The sequence below is a fragment of the Brachypodium distachyon genome, chromosome 3, assembly GCF_000005505.3.
Source record: "Brachypodium distachyon strain Bd21 chromosome 3, Brachypodium_distachyon_v3.0, whole genome shotgun sequence".
In the NCBI taxonomy this organism is placed as follows: domain Eukaryota; kingdom Viridiplantae; phylum Streptophyta; class Magnoliopsida; order Poales; family Poaceae; genus Brachypodium; species Brachypodium distachyon.
This window is the reverse complement of record NC_016133.3, coordinates 42,761,011-42,784,632: the sequence shown is the minus strand read 5'-3', so window position 1 is coordinate 42,784,632 and position 23,622 is coordinate 42,761,011. Positions and strand designations below refer to the sequence as shown.

Genomic DNA, 23,622 nt, shown 5'->3' with positions numbered 1-23,622 from the left:
CAACGCTCCCTCGTGTCATTCCACGAGGCTGTTATTAGAATTTAGAAACCCACATGAGGTTAAGATGAAACCCCCATGAGGTTGCTTGCTAGCAGTAACGCGCTGAGCTTTCTTTCCCCTGCTTTCCACCGCAAGGGGACACAAGACAATACAGATGGCCAGCTTTGGTCGAGAGCCACTGTCAGTGCCAGTGCCCTGCCTGGCCTGGCCCCCTGGGTTGGTTCCACGAGCCGCTCACCGGCCGGCCGGGTCGACCACAAACCCTGGTCCGAGGTCCATCAGGTACTCTACACGCCCACATCACACGGGAAAGCAAAGTGCCTCAACAACAGCTTGCCGATTTGCTTAACAACTGGCTTACTTTCTGTTCCAGTGTTTGATCACATCATCAGTTGGGGTTTCGTTTTGGGGCTTCGTCAGAAAGGATAGAAGCAACTAGTGCTTGCTAAGTACGCCCCACTTTGCTCCTGCATTATCGATGGCTTCTTTTCCGGGTTTATCAGCGCGTTTTCGCTCGATGATTAGCTGATGAGTTGATGATCTGATCCAGTTAGTTAAAGCTCCACCTTTGTTTGCTCAAAAAGAATGAAGTGAAGCACCTTTTTCTTTCCGTTATCGTCCCTTCCAGGTTGGACTTTTCTTTTGTTTCCCACATCTCTGGTCAAGGAAGGGAATAGTCACGCAAGTGTGTCCGGAATGGCGGAATCCGGTAGTAGAAGTACTTTAATCAATGGGGGGAATGAAGGGAAGGGTTATCTAGTTATTTATCTGCTCCTAGTTTCGTCCTCCCGGATAGCAACAGCACGCACTGACCTGATCGCCCGAGAAAGAAATATACGGAGTACTTAACAAAAGAGGGCTGGAGTCTGGATAGCGTCCCCGGTTTTCTTTGTGGGAGATCTTGCGGCTTGGGGAGGAAATTTTTTGCCAGTTCTCCGGTCATCTGTCCGCCTAACGTAACGTGATTGTTATGGAAAATCAGTGCCTCTTTGACTTGCATAATTGAAAAAAAATGATAAAGAAATGATTGTGAAGTTTCCACTTAAATCCTATAAGCTATAAGATTATGATTGCATCAAACTGAACACAGGCCAAACAGATGAATTTTAACAAGGGTCCGAATGGATAAAAAAATCCTACATAAAATAGTGCGAAGAGGTTCTTAGAAAAAAAAAAGTTTCTACATACGACGACTCACGCAGAGAAAACAAATACGGAGTACTAAGGATTCCATCCTTCAAAATTTCTATGAAAAGGCGGCTTTCAATCAAAGAGTCGTTTAACTCTGCCCATTGGACAAATTGAAATACCTTTTTTTGACCAAATTGAAATACTATATGCCGACATTGTCAACTAGTGTTCCTCGCTTTCGCTTCCAGGGGATAAAAATCAAGGTGCCAATCAGCAACTCGACAAGTTGGCCAAGACAGAGTCACAGAGATGGTGTATATAGTAGCCTAGTAGGGCCATGTGTACGTACGATACGATTCCGTTGCTGGCCGTTCCCGAAAGTCCAATCCTTGATTCCTGAGTTATTGAAACACAAAGGTCAATCTTTCTGTCGGTAGAAGGTATACTATTCGATTTCGCGGCAGATCGCGTTGAATTAGCTTCTCTCATACGTAGTAACCTTACCCTCAGTCTTTTTCTTTTTCTTGACATCTTACCCTCAGTCATTTTCCAACAGAAACACATGGACATGGCTGCACGCTACCTATCGCAACACATTGCATAAAACACCTTTAGGGCATCTTCTTCAACAATGGTACTTCACGGATACGAAAAAGATACTAACCAATGTAGAAGAGAGATGAATATCACAAGTAAATAAGTAATGGTTACTTAAACAAATAACCGTTACCATACGGATACCACGAAAGAATAGAAGAAGACACGTGGGTCTATCAAGAAAAGAAATGAATAAAAGAAAAAAAACATATTAAAAAAGAAAAAAATAGTATCAACCACCCGATATGCCCTTATTACTCAACTGTAGTGTTAGAATTGCTTCCAAGCGAGTAAAGAAACTGGTTAGGTTGGCCATTCCACAGTGATAGTACTCCCATCACATCCTGTTGAGAACAAATTAAAATTAGTACTGTACTACTGTTTTAGAATGGTAGTTGGTCGAAAGTAAAGTAACCTAGGACTAGCTAGGTACTATATCTATACCAAATTTGTTAATTATAGCTTGGCTATAGCATTTTAGCATAGCGTGGTAGACAGCGCATGGCCGGGCTTACTTTTTCCTCCTCGGAGCTCGGCGCGCATGGCCGGCATGGGGAGGGATCGGTCAATTCAGACCTCGGTTACAACATTCCAATTTCTTTTCCTTTCTTCATTTGCTCTCGAGTGAACAAGGTCCAACCCAACCGAGTACTGTAGGAGTACCAAACAGCTTCCTCTTTTATCAGAGGTCGTTATTACATGTAAAGTGTGTTATTATCAGGAGGAAGGTTGACGTCGAGCCGATGATGCATGCGGCCCGGGCCATTGGATTCCATGTGCGACGCCTGAGCCCATCCCCCATCCAAGCCTGTCACATCGTCATCAATCGGAGCCCATGTCCAATCCCCGCCCGCCTGCCTGCCTTTCATGACACCAATACCCTAGCCTTAAGCTAGGCCTGCAGCCCTACAAGTACAAGTACTCTTCGTACTTGTATGATCCCCTGCCTCTGCGCCCATGCGATGATCCCGTGTTGTGTACCTGACGAGATGTGGATCGATGCATCTTTTCACGCACGGCACGACGAGCATTTCATGGAAGAAGAAGGCCGTTGGTTCGTTCCATCTCAAACCATGAATGAGAAATGCCCAGTTCCATCCATCGAACCTTCTCTCCTTCAGGTGCTGCTGCTCAGGGAAAAGCTTTTGACGATAACACTTCACTGACCAGTTATAACTCTGTAGCAGAATATTCGACGCAACTCCAACAGTCAAGGCGAACTAAGCAGCATAAACAGGCTGCATCCAACCTTGTAAGTTCCAGACCCGTTGTTAGTGCTAAACAATCACGCGAGGAAAATAAATACTTACTTTGCTCCGGACCAAGAACTTCACAACCAAATGGCATGTAAATTCACGTTCAAGGTTCTAGTAAATAGTAATTGTGAGCAGGAGCGGGTGATCGCAACAAGTGAATATATCCAGGTACCAGCAGAAGGCAGCTAGCAGCTATGAAGAAGCTGCCTTCTGAATTAGGACGGTCCCTCCACACTCCCAGATGCAGAATTCAAGCTCCAAAGTACAGTTACACACAAACACATAGAAAAGCATGCCATGTGACTTGAGCATGTATCCACAGGGTCCTTCTCTCCTTGGAGAATAAAAGGCAGTTAATGTTTTGCTCCATGAGCAAACGGTGACCCAACGTTTTCGGTACGGCCACAGGACTCCTTGCACGTCAGGCAAGGGAAAGGCATGAACTTGGCTTGATGATATCTCCTGAATGAACACTCACAATTACAGTTACAGTTATAGTTACACATAGTTTTGTTCTTACTTACGGTAAGATGAGAAATACAGTAGTAGTACTTTCTATGGGGCCATGGCTCATGTTCTTCTATGTTCTTCTACGGACCTGACCCATCTTTTCGCAGGCATCTAGTCAGTCTCTCACCTGTTTTGATTTTGTACACCCGGTACCACAGTTTGCTAGCAACAGGGGATGCATTTGATCGGCGAGATCCGATCGTATATAGTGCTGAGTTGCTGACCATTAACTGGCAGTCACATCTCATTGCCACAGAGCTTGGTACGAAGCAGGAAAAGCTCCGTCTTGATGACGAACCGGGGATGGAGGCTCGTCTACGTTCACTTGGAGAGCAGCCCAAAATAGGGGTTTTGCATGGCAGATGCGATCTCGACTCCTGCCGCGTTGAGGAGCCCCATGTCGACCTTGCCCCTCGGCATGACCAGGTAGCTGTTGTTCCTGAGCTTCTGGAACCCACACAGCTCCAGAAACTCTATGCTACCTTGCAGATTACCCACCCTGTCCTGTTAAAGAGCAGAGTAGGAGGTTAAGGATGAAGCAGCTTTATAAAGTATAGGAGTAGCGGATATCAAAATTTTGTAGTTACTTTGAAAACAGGATTGCTAAGTCGAATCCGCCTGAACTTCTCCTCTTCTGGGTTCTTTACTATGTTGGCAATTATCTTCAACAATATCTGGAATGCTCTTGTGACTCTAGCATTGTCATCCTACAAATATAAGTGGCAAACGGCACGTCAATTGGTTCCTGGCATCCTCAAAACATGAGGGTTATGGATTATAAAGCTTTCTTAAAATTCAATAATGCCAAGAACAATTAGAAAGGTCAACGGATCATAAATAAATTAAATCTAAAAGAAGACCATTTTACCTTGTGATTCTTTTTCAGAGTTCGTAGGTAGTCTCTCAGTTGTTCTGATGTTACAGCAGGTTCAATAGACTTTATCTGAGGAGTTAAAAAAGTGAGGATTCTGTTTTGGAAGTTTGCTCATGAAATGCAGGAGTACTATAGGGGGTTAATGAAGACCTTTGTGGGAGGCACGAGGGGGGCTGATGCTACAGTATTTTCCTGCGGCAAACCAAGTCCTCTCCTTCTTTCTGCCTGCATAGAACAAAATTATTCAGGGCTCTTCAGCCGTTCAACAAGCAATGTAGTATCTCACCGAAATCCAAAAGTTTTGGAGGAAAGTAGTGGCAGATAGGACTCAGAAGAAGATTCTTGCTCTGATCATGTAGGAAATATGTAATTACACTCCAATGATGGTAATGACATGAATGAAGAGAATGGATCATTACAAGGTAGGCTTGCTATATTGCAAGGAGACCAATTTTGTTTAGTTAAATTTGAAGGCCATGCGGTTCACACACACGAAGGCTGTGCTATTGATGTAGCTACCAGGTCTTGGGAGACAAGATATAGGCATTTTTCAATAATTATATCAATGTGGAAACATGAGAAACAACTGTAAAGAGTGCAGAAGATTGACTGACCATTGTCCTATAAAACACTGGAGTTGAAAATAACAGAGAATGAAATTTTGAAGTTCCAAAATATTTGTTAGATAGAATCAATGGAACCTTATCGTCATGTATACGCTGCCGAACTCTCTCTCTTGCTCTTCTCTCCTCCTCTTGATCTGCTTTGCGACTTTCCATCATGCTGTACTAAATAAAAACTTATTTTGTGTGTGTACTTCTGGGTCGGAAATAGCATATATAAATACGAGTTGCATACGAAACAAACCGTTTTCTTTGATTTTCTTCAAGAGTTTGTTTTGCTTCCGTGGCATCTTTAGCAGCTCGAATCCTCTCCCTCTTCACAAAAACAACAAATAAGTTTCACATGACAGGATAATGGTCACAGAATATGTAACAGCGCCCAACTATATTTTCCAGATCATAATATTAGCACAGAGCTGCTGTTCATTATTGACCATAGTAAAAAGGCTTCCCAGCTAACAGAAGATTTGGCATCCCAGCAGACAACCGTGCTAAGACCCAAAACGGGTGTGTACTTTTTTCTTGCCTGCTGCTGCAGTGTTATGATTAAAAGACTGGAATGTGTCCAGAGATCTGGCTTCCGACAGGGCTGCATGGAAATACGCAATCCATGTGCCTGAACCTTGATCATTTCTTTGTTTTTGAGTTTGCTTTTATTTTTCACAAATTTCTGTTTGGGTTTCATATCTAGCCTACCCCAACTTGCTTGGGACAAAAGTCTTAGTTGTTGTTGTTGTATTAGCATAGACAGGTTGTCAGACCTTATCCTCTTGGAGTTGATTTCGGATTTTCCCTCTTGCTCTTTCTTCCTCATCACGCTTTGACTTGTATAGTGCTAAGATCCTGAAAAGTATACGAGAGTTGCAACCTTGCAGGAATATTAAACAAAATGCAAGCAGCTGACTGAACAACTATTCAAAACAAGGTACGGACTTCTTTCTATCATCTTCCTCATCTTCAGCTGCATTGGCTCCTCTTTCCACCCTTGAAGTCTCCTAATAAAGAAAATCCGAATGTGACAAAACATTAGTCACTAAATTGCAAAGATTTCCTTGGTACACAGGTGTGGAGATGATTCTGAAATAACACCTTAATTTTGTGTGCCATCACATCTTATAAATTAATTTGGTTTATTGTGAAACACATATAACCATCAGCCAAAGTCCTAATACTAGTCTATACACATAAACAATATAACAGCAGATACCTTCTGGTTTCCGGTTGCAGTTTGCTCTTCTGATTCTCTCTCCTGGGCATGAGCCCTACAAGACAACCATGCCAATCACATGATACATTCTATAATGCAACAACAAAGCAAATGAAAGTAATACTGACCAGTACATGTGCTGAGCTACTCAAGTTCATAGGACTTTTCATAAATATATTATCTATTGGTAGTTTGTAAATTGTGATGTACTCCTTCCGTCCCATATTAAGTGACGAAATATTACATGTATCTAGATGCTTTTTGAGTATAGATACATACATATTTGGACAAATTTGAGTCACTTAATATGGGACGGAGGGAGTAAGTATTTAACTCTGGCACATGACTTGCCTTACTAGAGGTACCTTGTGAAATTAAGATGTTGCATTGATAGTTGATAAAAGTACTAGGCAAGATAACTATTATGCTCACTTTCTACTTCATTTTTCCAGTGCATGAAATAAGAACCGTGCTAATTTTATGCTCGGCAGGCTGTTTGCTCCCTTAAGCTATCCCTTCCTTGACCTATGGCACAAAATCGGAACCTAAAGTAGCAGGCTGGCACCCATGAATGGAAGATGCTGTGGGTTGTAGAATGCAAACTTCCTAGTGGTTGGCAGAATAGCTATCCAGCAATTATTAGTAACGTAAGAGTACCACTCCCGTCTAGGCTCCTCCAGGCCTATGATGTTTCGCTCAAGGGGGGCAGCAATTTTTCTCTTGAAACTGTGCCAGCCAAGTATCAAACTCATGGCCTCTTGGTGCTCACACCATATTGACTTACTGAGTTTAATGCAGCAACCAGTTCATCCAAAAACTTAGGCTCTTGGAAAGACAAGCAGCAATATTTCTATACTTCCGACATTTTTATAGCAGTCTGGGAAAAAACACTGACCTGATTCCTTGAGCGCTGTTTCTCACTTCGTTTGATGAGTCACCACACTCAATGCTGATTTCTCTTGGAACCTAAACTTCCAAGGAGGTGTATCCAGAAGTCAGAACAAAAGATTTGTAAACAACAAAAGCATTGTTTCAGATGACAATACAGATATGCAGATATAGAATGAAGAAAATAATACTACGAAGAAATAGTAGGATTTTTTGGATAAGACCTGCAGTATATCTAGCTGTACAGAGCATCAGGTTACAAACAAGAAAATAAAACTGCCATATGGACATGCATTAACATTCAAGTTGCTCCAGATTAAACAAATTGGAAAAGGACAAGCTGCATTCTTGGAGCAGACAATGACCAGTCATATATTTAGAGGATAGAATCTACCGAGAATGATATCATGTGGGTGCAGAATACTGGACATCAGAACAGATTTCTGCTATCAAATAATAGGTGGACTATGAAGAAATAGCCTACCAACGGTAGCTGATCAATGTCTGGGCCACTTTCATGTTCCAGAAGCCAGTTTATTGCAGATTCAAGACTGGAATTACCTGGTAAGACAATGGATTATTTCTCCAGTTTATTCGGCTTAATATATTAGAAGAAAAGTGAATATCTACAAGAGGGGTATCTCCATAGCTTTGCCGTCGAATTATGTAATTTGCAACTTCCAAGAAACGCAAATATTAGAACGGATCGAATAACATTAAAGCATAATTGGTGCAACCATAGAACCAGATGTCCTGTGGTGATCTAATTGTTGGATTGTCAGTGTAATACAATGATCTACCTTCTTATCTCATTTCAAACAGACGTACCAGAATAATGGAGTGCCCTAACCGAACGAACGGCAGGGAATCCCATAACTTCCAGTTCACCAAGCAGTTTCTTGTCAACTTGTGGGACAGCCATCGCTAGAAGCATATGCATAAGAATAAGAGCATGTCAATTACCACAAATGCAAAACTAGGGAGGAAGGAAATGAGTCGTGCTATGGGAAAGTTGGTTCACTTGACATATAAAACTAAAAAGACAAAAATCTTGTCAGCACAAGTAAATAAAAGTATGAGTTTCCGAATTTTGGCTCTTTTTGAGGAGATTTATACAAAATACTTCTGTTTATGTCTACCCAAAGTTACCATATTCAGCATTTTAGTATATGCAACTCGTCGGTATGCTGATCTTAATCACTCTATGATCATTATACCTAGTAGAACAGGCTATGATGGCACAATTATAACATTTTGTGCAACAGAGACCTGCAGAGCTAGAAAGCGGGGGATGTGGAGAACATAGGATCTGAGTAGTTTGAAGAAACAATTCAGCTTTCAGAATGCATTGAAACTTCGAATACAACAACATAATAAATGACGAACAGAAATTCTTACCTTTTAAAAGTTGTTTTCCTTGCTTTGTAACTTTGGAGCAAGTTGGTGCACAATCCTCTATAAGTAGGTATGAAGCAATGGATTACTGCGAGAGGGATGGGGAAATTAGCTGAAGAGGATTAGAGCCTTGCTTCTTCTGCACTTCATTCTTGTCTTCTCCTCCCAAATGGTTTTCAGGAAACTCAAGTGACTTCTTTCTTCTTCCAGTTACTAGTACCTTTCTTCCTGCTTAGGTTTCCCTCTTGTAAACACCCTGTTCACAACTAGTCAGTTCCTTCATTGGAATGACAATCTCATAAAAAATCAGTAGGGAACTCTCCTCTTTTTTTCTGAACCAGAGTAGGGAACTCAATTAGACAGTAATAAAATGTAAAATTATAACTTTATGTACTTCAAGTAGTTCATGGTGATCATCAGCATGCAATTAGCCTGCGTTGCACACAGAACATGTCAGCAAGGCCGTAGAGGCTTAGTGCAGGAATTACTCAACTGAATAAAGGACGAAACAAATCGGTGCAATCAAGTTAGTGTGCACGTCAAGTTACACAATTTGTTCAACTACCAAAAAAGTGATTTTCCAGTCCCAGTCCCAGGGAAGGTTGCTTCTCAACTAGAGCTGATACAAAACTGTAAAAATTAACAGGAATCATTCAAACGCATCTCACCAGAAGCAAACCTGCGGGACACGTCGTGAATTACAGAGTTCCATTTTATTTGCGTTAACCTACTACAAGAGTATATGTCATAGCATGGCCAGTACAGCACTATCCAGCAGGATATGTAACAATTCTTGTGCACTTCTGATGTGGCTGCTGGAATGAAAGATTTCAGTGATCACCGCCAGCAAATGGTGGTTATACCTCAAACCTACTGCTTATGACGCAGCAAAATACGGTTTCAACGTTATCTCCAGACGTCACCTTACATTAGACTGACCATAACTCCTGATTATCCAGAAATCTCAAGAAGGATCAGAACTGTGCCTGAGTGTCAAAATGTATTCATTGAGACGCTGATGCCTCTCCTCCATAGTTGCTATCATCTCATCAGCAGCCTCATTGATAATCCTTGGAAGGTACTTTTCCATCCGATCAAACCAGTGCCCCAATGTCATGGTCTCCAAACTGCTTCTCCCAGCATGCTCTTCTTCCTTCTCCATATCCCCTACCTCTCCTCCGCTGCCAACCACTTCCCTCTTGCCATCCTCTTCCACGTCTCCAGCACACTTTATCTCCTCACCCCTGTCATCAGAAGCAGCACACTGAGCATTGGTCATCCCCTTTAGTGCTCTTCGTGCCCGCCCTCTCCGAGCAACTCGCACTTCCTCCTCCAACGTCATTGAAGTCCCTTCCACTGCTTCATATCCAGCTGCCACCTTGCCTCCCTTATCCGCGTCATCGCCATTTGTTGCCGTCTGGTTCCCTGCCTGTTCTCTTGCTGCAGCCACCTCGCTCTCCTCCTGTTCCACCTGATCCTCCTCCTCGAGAATGGTGTTCCTTGCACTAGCCGTTGTAACTCTTCCACGGCCCCTTTTGGACCTCGTCTTTGGCAGCAGTTCCGGAGGAGCAACCGTCACGGCTTTGTTCTTCCTCCTGGCGTGGAACGTCACCGCGGCCTCCTCCTTCCCCTCCACTTCCTTCTCCGGCTCAGCGAACTTCACAGTCCTCACGCGGCGTGTAGGCACCACGACCACCTCCTCCTTTTCCTTCTCCGGTTCAGGAGGCTTCACAATCTTCTTCCGCCTCCCGTGCTGCATAACCTCTGCAGCCTCCTCAATCTCCTCCTTGACCGCTTCCGGGGGCTCCGCTGCAACCGCATTCTTCTGTTTGCTCCGGCGGGTCACCGCAGGGATCGGCCTCTCCTCCGCGGCCACCCCTGCCGCCGCGAGGCGCGAGGAGCGCCTAGGGCCGGCCGGGTTCATGTCCGAATCTGACGCGATGGACACGGCGAGCACGGTGGACTCGCCGAGGCTGATTAGGTCCCCGTGGGAGAGCGGAGCCGGGACGGAGGGCACGAGGGGCGCGCCGTTGAGGAGGGTGCCGTTGGAGGAGCCGAGGTCGGACACGGCCCACCGGGCCGCGGGCGGCGGCGGGAGGAACTCGATGGCGAGGTGGCGCTGCGATGTGCCCGCGTCGCGCACGGCAAGGTCGTTGCCGGAGACGACGAGGCCGACGCGAAGCGCGGCGCCCGCGCGGCACTGCCGGGTTTCCCCTTCCCGCGGGCCCTTCTCCACCGTTAGGGTGAGCACCGGCGGCGCAGCGGCCATTGGAGGTTTTGTGGGGCAGCACTTTCTGAAGTCTGAACTCGAAATGCTGTTTGGTATTTTCTACGATACTAAATTCTCGACTTAAATTTACTCAAATATGCATGTATCTATTTTTTAAAAACGTTTAGATACACGTAATATTTTGACAACAATTTAGGACCGGATATTCTTGACTTAAATTTGTTCAAATATGAATGTATCTATTCTTAAAAAACATCTAGATACATGTAATATTTCGACAACAATTTAAGATCGGATGTGAATCAACTTTTAAACTGGAAATATACATGTAATATTTCCACATTTGGAGTAGTGGAGTAGTACCACTTCCACTTCAAAATGTGAAGCAACTTTTAAACTGGAAAACTAACGAGCAAACGTTCGCGTCCGTGTCTTACGCAACGAACGATCGCGATGTCACCCTCTCAGGCTTAGAAGGATTTTAACCGAGCCAGCAATGATGCAGAGATACATTGTCAGCCAAATGATTCGCGTGCCAGGCCAAGCCAGACTCAAGTCTACGCGCATTGCTCCCGATTTCGTCAACATTGTAACATAGCTGCCCCAGAGACGCCAGGGATCAGCCACAGCCAACCAAGCCAATGAGCAAACGTGATGTTTAACCTGAGAGGATCAGTTTGCAAGCAGTGCAAGCAGTATCATACTTCACCATAAACAGGTATGCAACAGAAATGATCCTCGAAACAGATCTCCTACGAGCAAACTGTTGGTTGTCTTGCGTTACAACAACACCGCAGATCATGGGGTTCTCTATTTATACATCATCTCGGTAGATAGGAATCTTGCCCGTAAATGGAGTTACTCCGAACGATGGTCATGGCGTTAGGGACATCCAAAATCAACAAGTCATCTAGCTACTAGGCCAACGATGGCTTCAGCTGGTAGGCGGTAATGATCTCGAGGACTTCTTTCTTTTGGAAGCCAATGCTGATAGTATCTTTTTCCGAGGACCCTGTAAGCATGATCAAGTTACCGAATGAATATGGATGGATCACGAAACACCTAGCCTTCTAGGATGAAGATATGGAATCCAGTTAAAGTAACTGGTAAAGGTAGTTGTAAAACTTCAAGGAAACGCATCACATAGAGACTGCAAGCAAACGAAAGCACGGTGTTGCAAAAAAAATTATCAAGTGTGTCATGGTAGAACTCAAAATGATGGTTTGCTCAACCTTTCCATGAAGTGTGAGCTACTAAGTAGTATGGTAACTATCTTTTGTGGTTAGCTAAATCTGTAGTAAGTCTGAAACTGAAGCTAAATTTGCAGATAAAACAGAGCTCAAGGTACCAAGTATTAGTTAACCAGTTCAATTCATTCTACCCAACCTATACTATTAGTAACTGAGCCGGCTGTATACATATTAAACAAGATTTAAAAATCAGATAGAAGCGTGCACTGTTTATTTTATGCTAGCAGGAGAACAACTCGATTTGATGTAAATGCCATATGCGCAACAAGACCAAAAAAAGGCATAATTGGAAGAATTTCCCTTTGCTGATGTAAATCTATCTAGGGAAGATTAGCATAAACTTGTTATACCCATTTACTATTGAATTGCATGAAATAAAAGATTGCACGTTTTAGCAACAAAATTTAAACCCATTTGGCGGGAAAAGAACAGCTTCCAAAAACTGTACGATAAAACAATGTTTCAAGTTAAGTTCAGTCGGTACCATTGGAATTCCTAAAGACTTCATATCTTCCTCATTCATGTGAACCAAAGCTTTCATATCAACCTGAAAAATGAATATACATCAACAAAATAAAGTAGCACGGGCTCAGTTTGAAACTGCCACATAAATCAAACATGCCTCTTCAGCCTGGAAATTTATGGAATACTTCTCCAGATCAAGGGACTTCAGTAATCTGTCAAGAGAGGAGTCAGCCTGCACGTTCCAAATAAAAAAAAAATAGTTTAGCATTAAATTGAGCAATCAGACAAGCATCTAGGCAAGAATAATTGTATAGTGGTATCAAACTAGGCACATCAAACTTTTTGGATCTGAACATCCTAAAGAGGTGGGGGGTTAACTTCACAAAAGAACATTGTATTATTACAACTAAAGGATCAGAGTTCAACATAAATGCTATGCACAAATTGTATGTTCAAGAAGACAAACTCACATCAGCAAACATGCTAAAAGCAAATAACATGCCAATACACTAGTCACCTATTAGAGTAGAGCAAATCACAAAAATTTAACAGCTGAGTAGCTGAACAGGATAAGAGCTTGTAAGAATATACCAGAGGATAGAGCTTTCTAACCTTTTCCTGGGATTGCTTCGGTGCAGTTGGTGCATTCACATTCTTAGTAGCAGGAAGGGCAGCAGCAGCAGCAGAAGGAGCAGGAGCAGAGAGTTCCCTCTTTTGAACAGGTTTAGCACTCTTAGCAATCTCTGTTACTGCAGGTTTTGGGATCTGAACCATACTGTTGAGTTGAGGGCGCTGAACTCCAGATAACTTTTCACGGAGATCTGGTACTGATGATTTCTTCACCACCTCAGTGCTTTGCTTCAAGTGTGATTTTTGGTGTGCTTGAAGATTTCTGGAAGCAAGTCCGGCTTAACCATGCACAGAAGAACCAAGCTAACAGTAAATCTTCAAAGGGAAATAAAAAGAAAGGGCATGCTCAAAATTATTCAAGCAGCACTCCTTACACGAAATTTGGTTTCCTTCAGAATCCTTATAAAGCTCACGTCTCCAAGTCCCATCAACTTGGCGAAACCTGTAAAACACCCAATATGGAAGATGTAAAGCATATGAATTAACTAAGAGCAGCCTCTCTGAAAAAAGCATAACAATCTGAAATTCAGATATCAGGAGAAAATAATGCAGTCGACTCGCTTAAAGGTGAAATATCAATAAGCAGGAAAAGACATGGTCACAGGGTGATGCCAACTGGTATCGAATGTCAGGCTTGCAGCAAGAACCACCATCAGGGTCAACATTGATCCATGTCATGCAATGTTTGTGGTGTGTGCATAATGTCACCCTGCCCCGTTGTCCTAATTCGTATTTGAAAGAACTGTGATGCCAAAAAGGCGCTCACAGTTGCATTTGCGACAGCAATTTTAACACATTTCCCCTATGTCTAGTCGATTACACCAACAAAATGAATAAACTAATAGCAGCGTCAATTTCCTCACAAAAAACATTAGTAATTTGCAATACAGACATTAGGTTAAAACAACGAGCCACTAAACTTGCTTAAACCTGAAATATCAACAAGCAGGATAAAACAGGGTGATGCCAGCTGGCTACTGGTATCCAATGATCACCCTTGCTACGCTAAGAAGAACCACCATTCTTGCCAACGCTGATCCATATCATGCAATGCTGGTGCTTGAGTGCATAATGTCACCCTGCTTAGTTGTTCTAGAACGTATAGCAAAGGAATGAGATGCCAAAAAGCCACTGATGATCCCATTTTCAGCAAAAAATTATAACGCATTTCCCCTGTGTCTGATCAATCACACCTACAGCACGTACACACGGTATCTACTGTTTGGACCCCCATAGTGCGACAGCTGCTACTAGCTACAATCCGGATCCCATTCCATGTACGACACAAGTACGCAATCCATCTTAAAGCTATCAGTACAAGCACAGCGCCTCTACCATCTCAATGCCCTAGACCGCATTCCCCAAACCGTCTCGACTCGATCACCGACACAGACCAAAGATGACGAGCATACGGCACCATTATCAAGCAGCAAAAGACGGCTAACCGAGGAACGATCTGAAACGAGCTCAACCGAGGGCACGCACCTTTTCGCGGACTCGGACCGCGGGCGAGAACCGCCGCCCGAGCCGAGGCGGTCCATGATGGACCTCTTCCGTCCGGAGACCTTGTCGGCGTACATCGCGAGCGCTGGAGAGGCGAGGTACGACGGCGCGCGTGCCGTAGGGTTTTCGTCGGCGAGGAGCAGCGGACGGAAGCGGCGGAGAGGCCGGGGACGGAATGGGAACAGAGGGGGAGACGAGGAGGTGTCTTTCGGAAAATTCCCCGGATTGGCCTAAACAGTCCGGCCCACTTGCCCAGTGGGCTGGCGGGTCGAAACCCATGCCCAAAATCGGCCCACTTCAAACGGCTTTTTGTCTTACTCAAACGTAAGCATCACTGCATCAGTAGCTCTTGTTTGCACTGGGGAAAAGAGAAACTATTCATCGCCGGCTCGCAATCCACACGGTTGTTTCAGTCAGTGTCACGACTTTTCCCTTGGATCGATCAGGTCCGCTCCTCCGTCGTACGTGTCCGTGTGCCACTTCCAGAAATGGCCAGGCCACCAGGTTCAGGTTGGACCAATACTAATAAGCACCTCGCCGGAGATCAGACAGATCCTCTGACGCTTTCAGCTTTTCGCGGCTCCGATGCTCCTGTGTCCATACGCGTCGCCCCCGCGGGAAACGGGGAAGCAGGAACGGGTCCTGGTGACTGACGTGGATGGTGACCCCGTGACGCGTACAACGCCACGTCGGACGAGCACCCGCAGCAAAGCAAACACACCGTTCGCCGGCCGCGCCGCGCCTGCCTGCATGCGCCACTTGCCGTGGATTCGCCTCGCGGCCGGGCCGAAAACACGGCTTGGCGTCCGGAAGCGCACGTCGCTGTATATATATCTCGATCAAATGTTTTGGCTGCTTTTTCAATGGAAATCGAGAGCATCCATCACTGCATATATCCATCAGTGCCGGCCGGCGGCTCGTCGTGGGGCTAGTGGCAGAGCAGTAATTTAGGAGCTGATGTTGGTCGCTCACTCGCTCCGCTTGGATGGTTTGTGGTTGTTGTGGACCGGGACCGGGGCCGCCGCACGAGCTGCGTTGGTTGCATTTGCATGCGCGAGAGCTGTTAGGAGGAGCGGTCGGTCAAATTAAGATGGCAGCGGCTCGCCAAGGAGTTTTTCAAATTAAGCGGTCGGTCAAATTAATTCGGCGGCCGGGTTGTGCGCGTGGCACTGCATTTGAACGCGTCAACGGCGCCATTTTTCTCTTCCTTTCTTTGAGCCAGCCAGCCCGTGTTTTTCAGTTTACACCCCCGTGGTTTCAAGGTTTTTCTCTTCGCGCGTGCTAGTACAACTAGCTCGATTGTTTAATTACTGGTGCTGCACAAGTTGAATAATCGAGAGTGGTATTAACATGTTTGTCATCTACGTAAACGTCGTTTATACGTACATAAAATACATGTACTCGCTGGCCTGGATCGACGTTTCCAGGCAGCGTCGTCATACCAAGCGAGCGCGTACGTAACATACATACACGTGTGCATCTGCGTCTCTATGAGAATATAAAGCTAGGCATCATATGCTCCAACAACGACGCTCGTTTTATAATGCTCCATCAGAATACGGAAGTGGAAAACTTCAACGATTCGAGGGACGGATATGCAAAAAGAAAGGCGAGACGAGAAGAAACGAAGCAAAAGAGGCATCGTCCCATCTCCCCCCTGCCCGTCCCTGTCCGAGGAGTTATAACCCGCAGCCGGCCGTCTGGCCTCAGCTCATCACCAAGCTCAGCTAGCTACTACCTGCCTGTGCATATCATATATACCACGCCAGGAGGAAGAAACAAGGCAACGCCATATATCCCCCACATATCCCCTCTCTCTTCCTCCGGTCCCGCGGCAGCCACCGTCGACCAACGGACTCACGTTCCCAGCGCCGTCTCCGCCCGCACGGCCGTGACCATCAGATCTCCCTGATCTCTATCCGCTCCGGGAATTGAAGTCCGCCGACATGGCCGTAAGTCCCCCTCTGTTCTCTCCTCGGTCCTTGCTCCTCGTAGGTTGTTTCCGGTTGTTTCCTCCTCCAGCTGGTCTTCGACCGGTGGGATTATCTATCGTAAGCTAGCTAGCTCTGATCGATCGATCATGTTGTCTTTTGGCTTTCTTCGGAAAGAACGTATGTTCCTTCCCTTCGAATAGTCGTAAAGCTCCTTTCGTTTCTGTGCAACAGGTGCACTTGATTAATTTTCTTGTTGTATGGTTTCTGTATGGACTATGGAGTCACACACCTGAGTAGTATGAATTTTCTGGAGGGAGGAACAGCTACATGATCACAAGCTATGGTTCTTGCCTTGGCTGCTACGGTACTAGTAGAGAGAATTGGCTGGTTCCATGTGCTTGGAAAGATTACTCCTTATTCTAGTGTTTGCGGAACTTGGAAATTTTGCTCTAGATATAAACACAGTTAAATGGAAGCCTAAAACTTAGAAGCCATCCAAAAATTTCTTATGTAGTTTGAGTGAATCATTGGATTTGCAGAGCTAATTCGCGGCAAGAGTCTTTCTTGGCAGCTGAGGTGTACCTTTCGGTCGCATTTAAATCGCGCATCAAAGAGATCGACGTCGGCTGTTATTTCTTTCTTTCGAGAAAGCTTCCGCTGGTTAATCACCTCGTGAGAGTTAACACGAAGGTTAAATCGAATTATACAGAAATCAAAATCCCCCAGAAAGAAATAATAGGACTACTAGTATGAGAGACGACCCTTGACTTGACTTTTCTGCCAGGAAGCGAAACGTAGTGTGTCGGCAAGGTAGACCTACCTGGCAGCCTGGCTATATTGCCAATTGCGATGTCAATATAGTTTTAATTAGCCTCTCGAAGTTCAGAGAGTTTGGTCAAACCTAGAAACTAAAACACCAACATGTCTGGCCTCAACTGGTCTAGCTAAAGATCATTCGGGCCGTCACGGCGCTCGTGATCGACCCACTATAGCTTCTTGATTACATAGTTTATCCACACGTTTCTTTGATTAGTAGTAGGTCGTACGTCTATGCTGATCATGATGCAGCGCTTGGAAGCTTCCTTCTTACGAGTAGTGGCTTACGGATTGCAATTAACTTCTCTAGCTTGGTCGATCATACGGTCAGACCAATTATCTACCGCCACTAACACTACTTAATTGGCCGTGTCAAGTTGGCATGTTAGCACACATGTTAATTTATTCTTATATTCTTCATGCATAAAGCTACATGTAAAAATCTGCACATGCATGCAAGAACAATGTTACTAGGCTTATTAGGCTTGAATGATAAATGTCGTTTGCTCGTGCCAGAATAAGACACTAGTAGTAATCGCCTGCATGAGTTTAAGAGTCTAATTACGCCGGTGGCGATAAAACGAAAAGCTAGAGGAACAAGGGGAACAATGGCGGCAGTGACTGATGGATTCTTGTGAATTTGCAGAAGCAGCAGCAGAAGAACGGGGCGCACGTCCCCAAGTTCGGCAACTGGGACAACGACGGCAACGTGCCCTACACGCTCTACTTCGACAACGCCCGCAAGGGCAAGGCCCCCGGCGCCAAGCCCATGAACCCCAACGACCCCCTCGAGAACCCGGACGCCTTCTCCTCATCCTACGCCGCCGCCGAGGCCGCCGCTCCTCCTCCTCCCCAGCCTCCCGCTCCTGCCGCCCACCACGAGCGCCGCCCCAGCAGCGAGGTTCCGGCCCCGGCGCCGCCGCTGTACCCCGGGTCGCCGTTCCACCGCGGCGAGCCGCCGAGAAGAGTCAGCGGCGGAGGCGGGCGGACCAGCGGCGGCGGCGGCGGCGGAGCCTACAGCGTGGAGCAGTCGCCGTCGCGGTCGCCGCTGCACCCGTACTCGAGGGCCGCCGACTACTCGGAGGCCAGCGGGTTCGGCCTCGTCGCCAACTCCGTCGACCGCCCCCGTCCCAGGCGCGGCAATGAAACAGTAAGAATAAGATCGACTCGATTTCCTCTGCTCTGTTCTTCTTCTTCCATTGCTCGTCTAATTATCTTACTTGGTGCTCCAATGGCAGCCGACGCGGGGGTCGGCGGTGCCCAAGTTCGGCGACTGGGACTCGAACCCGGCGTCGGCGGACGGCTACACGCACATCTTCAACAAGGTCAGGGAGGAGAAGCAGACGCAGGCCAAGACGCCCGGCTTCGGCAAGGACGGCGCCGCCGCCCGCGGCCCCGGCCAGCACGACGACGGCTACGTCTCCTCGGTGAGCTTCCCTTGTTCCACAATCAACCACGGGCCGCCATTGGTCTCATTCTCGCCATGAATTTGAGCTCTGAAGTCTGAATCCTTCTGTTTCGTTTTGCAGAGCCGCTGGTGCTTTGGGTGGTGCAAATAGGAACGGACGACAGACGGTTCGATCGACGGTGGAGGAAGAAGTGACGGACGGACGCGATCATCTCTGGGAGTGTAGATTTGGGTACAAAATTGAAAGAGGCGTTTTGGAACTGTTCATTCATCTACTAGCTTCGGCTACTGTTCATCATTCATCTGCGTACTGCTACTCCCGTTTTTCCCGGGACATTGTTTGGCATTGGGCATTGGATCTATTGAATTTTGTGTGATGGCTTCGATCTCATCTTGAGGTGGAATATATGTAGGTCATGGTTTCGTTTTGTAACGCTAGATTGAATGTTGCATTTTCATGTCTTGTAATGTTAGGATCACGCGTATGGCAGGTCAAAACTTCAAGGTGAACATAATATGGTGTTATTAGTTATTTGCGCCCCTTGGCAGCATGAACATGAATTTTGTTGAAATGTGAAATTTGGCACATTCTTCTACTTCAAATCTGAACTATGCATCTATCATTTAGGTCCCCGCAACACCCAATCCCATACAAAGAAGACAGAGTACTCGAGAAGACACGTTGATCCGACCCACTTTGAGTTTCATCAACTCGATGGAGCTTAGACTAACTAGCTTGGCGTTGGCGCTTGCACGTCACGACATTAAAGAGCTGTATATAATGAAGTTGTTTGAAAAAACTCCGTTCAAAATTACTCAATCATACCACGGAGTAGTCCCTTTGATTCATATTAATTGTTTTAAATTTTTCCAAAAATGGATCTATTTATGCCGAGAAATTGTCTATATACATGTAATATTGTAATCAGAGTGAGTAGAAAATTGAAAAGAATCAGTCGATTTTATTGAACACAATTGTAATGTGGCCTGTTAGCTCGATAACTTAATCCAAACAGTATTAACTTTTTTAAGCACACAGTATTCTTTTAAAGAAATATCAAACCGTACTGCAATATCTTTTTTTTAAAGCAAACTGTATTAACTTTGGAGAAAGCTCAATAATAAAATCACCTAAAACTCATTATCCACCTCGAGAACCTCTACTTCCACAACGCCCGCAAGGCAAGGCCCCCGGCGCCAAGCCCATGAACCCCAACGACCCCTCGAGAACCCGGACGCCTTCTCCTCATCCTACGCCGCCGCCGCCGCCGCCGCTCCTCCTCCTCCCCGGCCTCCCGCTCCTGCCGCCCACCACGAGCGCCGGCCCAGCCGCTGTACACCGGGTCGCCGTTCCACCGCGGCGAGCCGCCGAGAAGAGTCAGCGGCGGACCGGCGGCAGCGGAGCCTACAGCGTGGAGCAGTCGCCGTCGGTCGCCGCTGCACCCGTACTCGAGGGCCGCCGACTCCTCCGAGGCCAGCGGGTTTGGCCTCGTCGCCAACTCCGTCGACCGCCCCCGCCCCAGGCTCGGCAACGAAACAGCGAGTTTCAGACTCCGACTTCCTCTGCTCTGTACTCTGTTCTTCTTCTTCCGTTGCTCAAAATTGCGCGTGATTGAAATCGTTTAAAAAAATTTATCCACCCTAGTGGCCAAGGCGACAAGCTGTCGGAGTCGGAAATCGGGATTTGCGGTAGAGTACGAATCGCGCACCAACTCCCTCTCCCCCTCAAAAAAAACTCCCTCTCCCTCCGAATCCTCCACTGCTCCTCCACGTCGACCCTCCTCATCTTATTAATCCCCCTTTTCTTTCCCTCGCTGCAAAGTTTAATCCGCCTGGGTTGAATTAGGGTTTCGTCATCGTACCTGCACCCCCCGTGCGTGCCTGGGTAGAGTGGTTCCGGAAGGGGAATGAGCGCGGTTAGCACCGCCGCGCGCTCGAGGAGGCGGGCGCAGGAGGATGGTTTGGCGAGGGAGAAGGCGGTGGTGGTGGACTTGGAAGCGGCTGGATCTCCCGTCGCAGGGGGCGGGGACAGCCGGCGCGTGGCTCCAATCCCTGGCACCCCTGCCGGCACGCAGGGCTCGCCCATTGATGTCGAAGCTCTAGTAGACGGCGAGGTACATCTTGCTTCCTGCTTCCCCTCTCTCTCTCTTGTTGTCTTGAATCAATTAATTTCCCCTCTCTCTCTCTGCTGTTGTCTTGAATCAATTAATTGAAGGATACATCCAGTAGTATTTGCAGGGTAGTCATTCATGTCGAGGTGATTGATTTCTCTTCTTTAAACAGGGGAGCAGGAACAGGAGAGGAGTTCAATTCGTGGTGGATCTGGAGGTGGATACTGTCCAGCAAGGTGAGTTCAATTCATTGCTCTCGTAACACCAGTGCAGATCATGGGTTGTTACAGATTATTATACTTGGACTGTTGGACACTCGTCTCCAATTTAGTACCTTCCGTTCCATAATTTTTGTCCCAAATTTGTCCAAAAATGGATGTATCTATTCCTACAAAACATCTAGATACATGTAATATTTCGACAAGAATTATGGAACGGAGCGAGTATTAATGTTCATGCTGAGAACAAACCATACTTGAGAATATTCTGAAATACTCTGGATAATTGGAGAGTATTGAGAATTAGTTATGCATACGTCGAAACATTCTAAAATATTTTGGATCATTGGAGGAGAAGATATTTACAAGGCCTTCCGGTCTCATGAGATGATTGGAACATTCTAGAAGGCTTGAGTGTTTGTTTGAAGAGAAGATATTTTTATCATGGAAGATCCTAGGGCAATCTTTATGAATAAGTGAGAATTCTCTAGAACTATGATACATTAAGAGTATTCTAGAGAATTGTATTAGTAAGCATCACATGCTCTTGTACAACTATAAATAGGAGTGCACCCATCACATAAGGTGTACCACAATCATCACAAGAAAGTGTTGTACCAACATTGAAAGTGTATAAAGTGTTGAGTTCACACAAGTTTGATATCCTAAGTAGTGTAGGTGGGTCCTCAAGAGTGGGTGTTAGGGTCCCCATCCGAGAAAAACACTACAGTTCATGACCCAATCGGGTGGTTGGAATTCCGTGTTCTGCAGAACCCAGAGTTACTTTGAAATCACTCGATTGAGAGATGATACTGAATTTGTCTGTATCACAGTCTATTTTTGGGTATAGATTGATATAGATATATCTTGTTTTATCCTTCGCATTGTTTCTGTTCTGTGATCTACTATGTAAAACTGAAACCTGAGATGAAAATTTATCATATGTAAAACTGAAGCCTGAGATGAAAATTTATCATACTATGTTGTACATGATTGTTAAGAAACTACAATTTTAACGACAAGATATGCATAAGACTTCAACCAGACCGGATTGAAATGTAAGTTTGTGGTGACATTTGATTTCATGTTTTTTTCGTTGTTACTAAGGTTGCAACGATGATGTGATTACGGTTCACAGTTTTATTGGGAGCAAGCGTCGGAGGGAACAAAGAGCTAGTATTCAGGTTTTAATTCCCTCTTCTTGTTCAATTCAAGCGACTCTGTTATGCTTCCGAGATTATGATCTACATGGAACTCTAACTATGTTGTTTTTCTACCTGTTCTGCTTTCACAGCGAAACAACGATGTACGACTCAGTAGATCAAGTGCCAATGTTGCTCCAAAGAATATTCTAAAAAAAGTTGCTCCTCCTCCAAAGGAGCCGGCCTTCACCTGCTCGGTGTGTCTAAACAAACTGGAGCAGGCGTCCACGACTACCTGTGGCCATGTCTTCTGTGAGAATTGCATCAAGACGGCCATCAAGGCTCAGAAGAAATGTCCTACCTGCAGGAAGAAGCTGGGGCCGAGGAGCTACCATCGTGTCTACCTCCCGACGACTACTGATTAGGGCTGATCTTACGGGTTCCCTCTTGGTTCGAAAAGAACTTCGATGGTGCATGACATAGCCGAGCAATGGATGGGGCTGCTTTCTGTTGCCAGTCCTGTAAGAAGTATGCAGCATGTAATTGGCATGTGTCCTGGAATAGTGACCGTAGAGTGATGATCTGATTGGTTGTGTGCATCGATCGATGCCGAGCCTGAGATACCAGTATTTTATGATTTTTTTTGTCTTAAAAAAAATGAAAAAATTGAGTGATCTTCTGAATTGGATCACATTTCATAGATTTGCACATGTCCCTCAAATTAAGTGTGATGCAATACAACATTGAACACTTGTTCATGTACGTGTGATCCTACTTTTCTTCACTAATTTTACGTTGGGGGCAATTACAAGGAAACGTGGACTTACGTCTACATGTTCAGAAATGTTTTGCAGAAGTTCATAGCCTTGGGAGCCAATACATTTGGTTTCCCATTAACCGGCCCCGTTATCCTGCTCTAGCTTTGTTATAAGCAAATTCTCTGGTCTGATACATGAGAGCCTACAAGTACAGAGCAAGCTTCTGAAGACGACATGCCTAAATGCCATTCCTGTTCCAGCCCACGTTGCAGTGCCTAACATTTTTACCAGCATCTGGCAAACACATCTTTCAGAGAAGCGCTCCACTCCGTTCCTACTTTATTCTTTCCCCACAAGATAGAGATATATATCGGCCTTCTTTTCTGCTTTGAAAAGAACGATACGATACCTCAGCACATGACAACATACCTCTTTTGGCCTCCAGAAAAGGATGATTAACTTCAACCGGGAAAGCTAGGAGGACAGGGCAGTGTCTGGCTGCCCTGTGTGTGCGTGTGGACTAGATGCCGAATTGGGGTATCGACTACTGGGACCTGTGCCTCGATGTGTTGGACACCCTTGTGTCGAAATGGAATGAATAAATAGATGGAGATCGGAGAGAAAACGTCGATGATCTTTGCGCGTTATCATCGGCCGGCCGCACGAGCCTGAAACC

General features: G+C 45.6%; 5 protein-coding genes and 1 pseudogene across 6 annotated transcripts; 3 read left to right on the top strand and 3 right to left on the bottom strand.

The window, feature by feature from the left end:
• Nucleotides 1-3,419: 3,419 nt before the first annotated feature.
• LOC100839538 (UBX domain-containing protein 1) lies at nucleotides 3,420-8,828 on the bottom strand. Its single transcript, XM_014901611.2, has 13 exons — nucleotides 8,485-8,828; nucleotides 7,915-8,010; nucleotides 7,571-7,647; nucleotides 7,094-7,164; nucleotides 6,199-6,253; nucleotides 5,925-5,986; nucleotides 5,753-5,834; nucleotides 5,236-5,306; nucleotides 5,070-5,151; nucleotides 4,519-4,593; nucleotides 4,363-4,437; nucleotides 4,082-4,201; nucleotides 3,420-3,998 (listed from the first exon to the last, which is right to left on the bottom strand). The coding sequence occupies exons 2-13, from the start codon at nucleotides 8,006-8,008 to the stop codon at nucleotides 3,816-3,818; spliced, it is 1,047 nt and encodes a 348-aa protein (XP_014757097.1). The 5' UTR covers nucleotides 8,009-8,010; nucleotides 8,485-8,828; the 3' UTR covers nucleotides 3,420-3,815.
• A 617-nt stretch (nucleotides 8,829-9,445) lies between these two features.
• Nucleotides 9,446-10,750, bottom strand: LOC100831750 (FHA domain-containing protein At4g14490). Its single transcript, XM_003572379.3, has one exon. The coding sequence runs from the start codon at nucleotides 10,748-10,750 to the stop codon at nucleotides 9,446-9,448; it is 1,305 nt and encodes a 434-aa protein (XP_003572427.1).
• Nucleotides 10,751-11,353: 603 nt separating this feature from the next.
• LOC100839232 (ankyrin repeat and SAM domain-containing protein 6) lies at nucleotides 11,354-14,961 on the bottom strand. The gene is made up of 6 exons (XM_003574759.3): nucleotides 14,542-14,961; nucleotides 13,431-13,498; nucleotides 13,039-13,334; nucleotides 12,584-12,658; nucleotides 12,446-12,508; nucleotides 11,354-11,723 (listed from the first exon to the last, which is right to left on the bottom strand). Exons 1-6 carry the CDS (start codon nucleotides 14,634-14,636, stop codon nucleotides 11,646-11,648), a joined length of 675 nt encoding a protein of 224 aa, XP_003574807.1. The 5' UTR covers nucleotides 14,637-14,961; the 3' UTR covers nucleotides 11,354-11,645.
• Nucleotides 14,962-16,225: 1,264 nt separating this feature from the next.
• LOC100831447 (RPM1-interacting protein 4) lies at nucleotides 16,226-19,313 on the top strand. The gene is made up of 4 exons (XM_003572378.4): nucleotides 16,226-16,511; nucleotides 17,956-18,459; nucleotides 18,548-18,736; nucleotides 18,839-19,313. The coding sequence occupies exons 1-4, from the start codon at nucleotides 16,506-16,508 to the stop codon at nucleotides 18,866-18,868; spliced, it is 729 nt and encodes a 242-aa protein (XP_003572426.1). The 5' UTR covers nucleotides 16,226-16,505; the 3' UTR covers nucleotides 18,869-19,313.
• On the top strand, nucleotides 19,202-20,356 carry LOC112271694 (annotated as a pseudogene).
• LOC104583742 (E3 ubiquitin-protein ligase RNF4) lies at nucleotides 19,875-22,950 on the top strand. 2 transcript variants are annotated; one of them, XM_024461495.1, is made up of 5 exons: nucleotides 20,269-20,411; nucleotides 20,564-20,831; nucleotides 21,001-21,064; nucleotides 22,154-22,230; nucleotides 22,341-22,950. In XM_024461495.1, exons 2-5 carry the CDS (start codon nucleotides 20,625-20,627, stop codon nucleotides 22,611-22,613), a joined length of 621 nt encoding a protein of 206 aa, XP_024317263.1. In that variant the 5' UTR covers nucleotides 20,269-20,411; nucleotides 20,564-20,624; the 3' UTR covers nucleotides 22,614-22,950. The 2 variants fall into 2 exon arrangements, with proteins under 2 accessions (XP_010235330.1, XP_024317263.1); XM_010237028.3 differs by having other exon boundaries at nucleotides 19,875-20,831.
• Nucleotides 22,951-23,622: the final 672 nt, after the last annotated feature.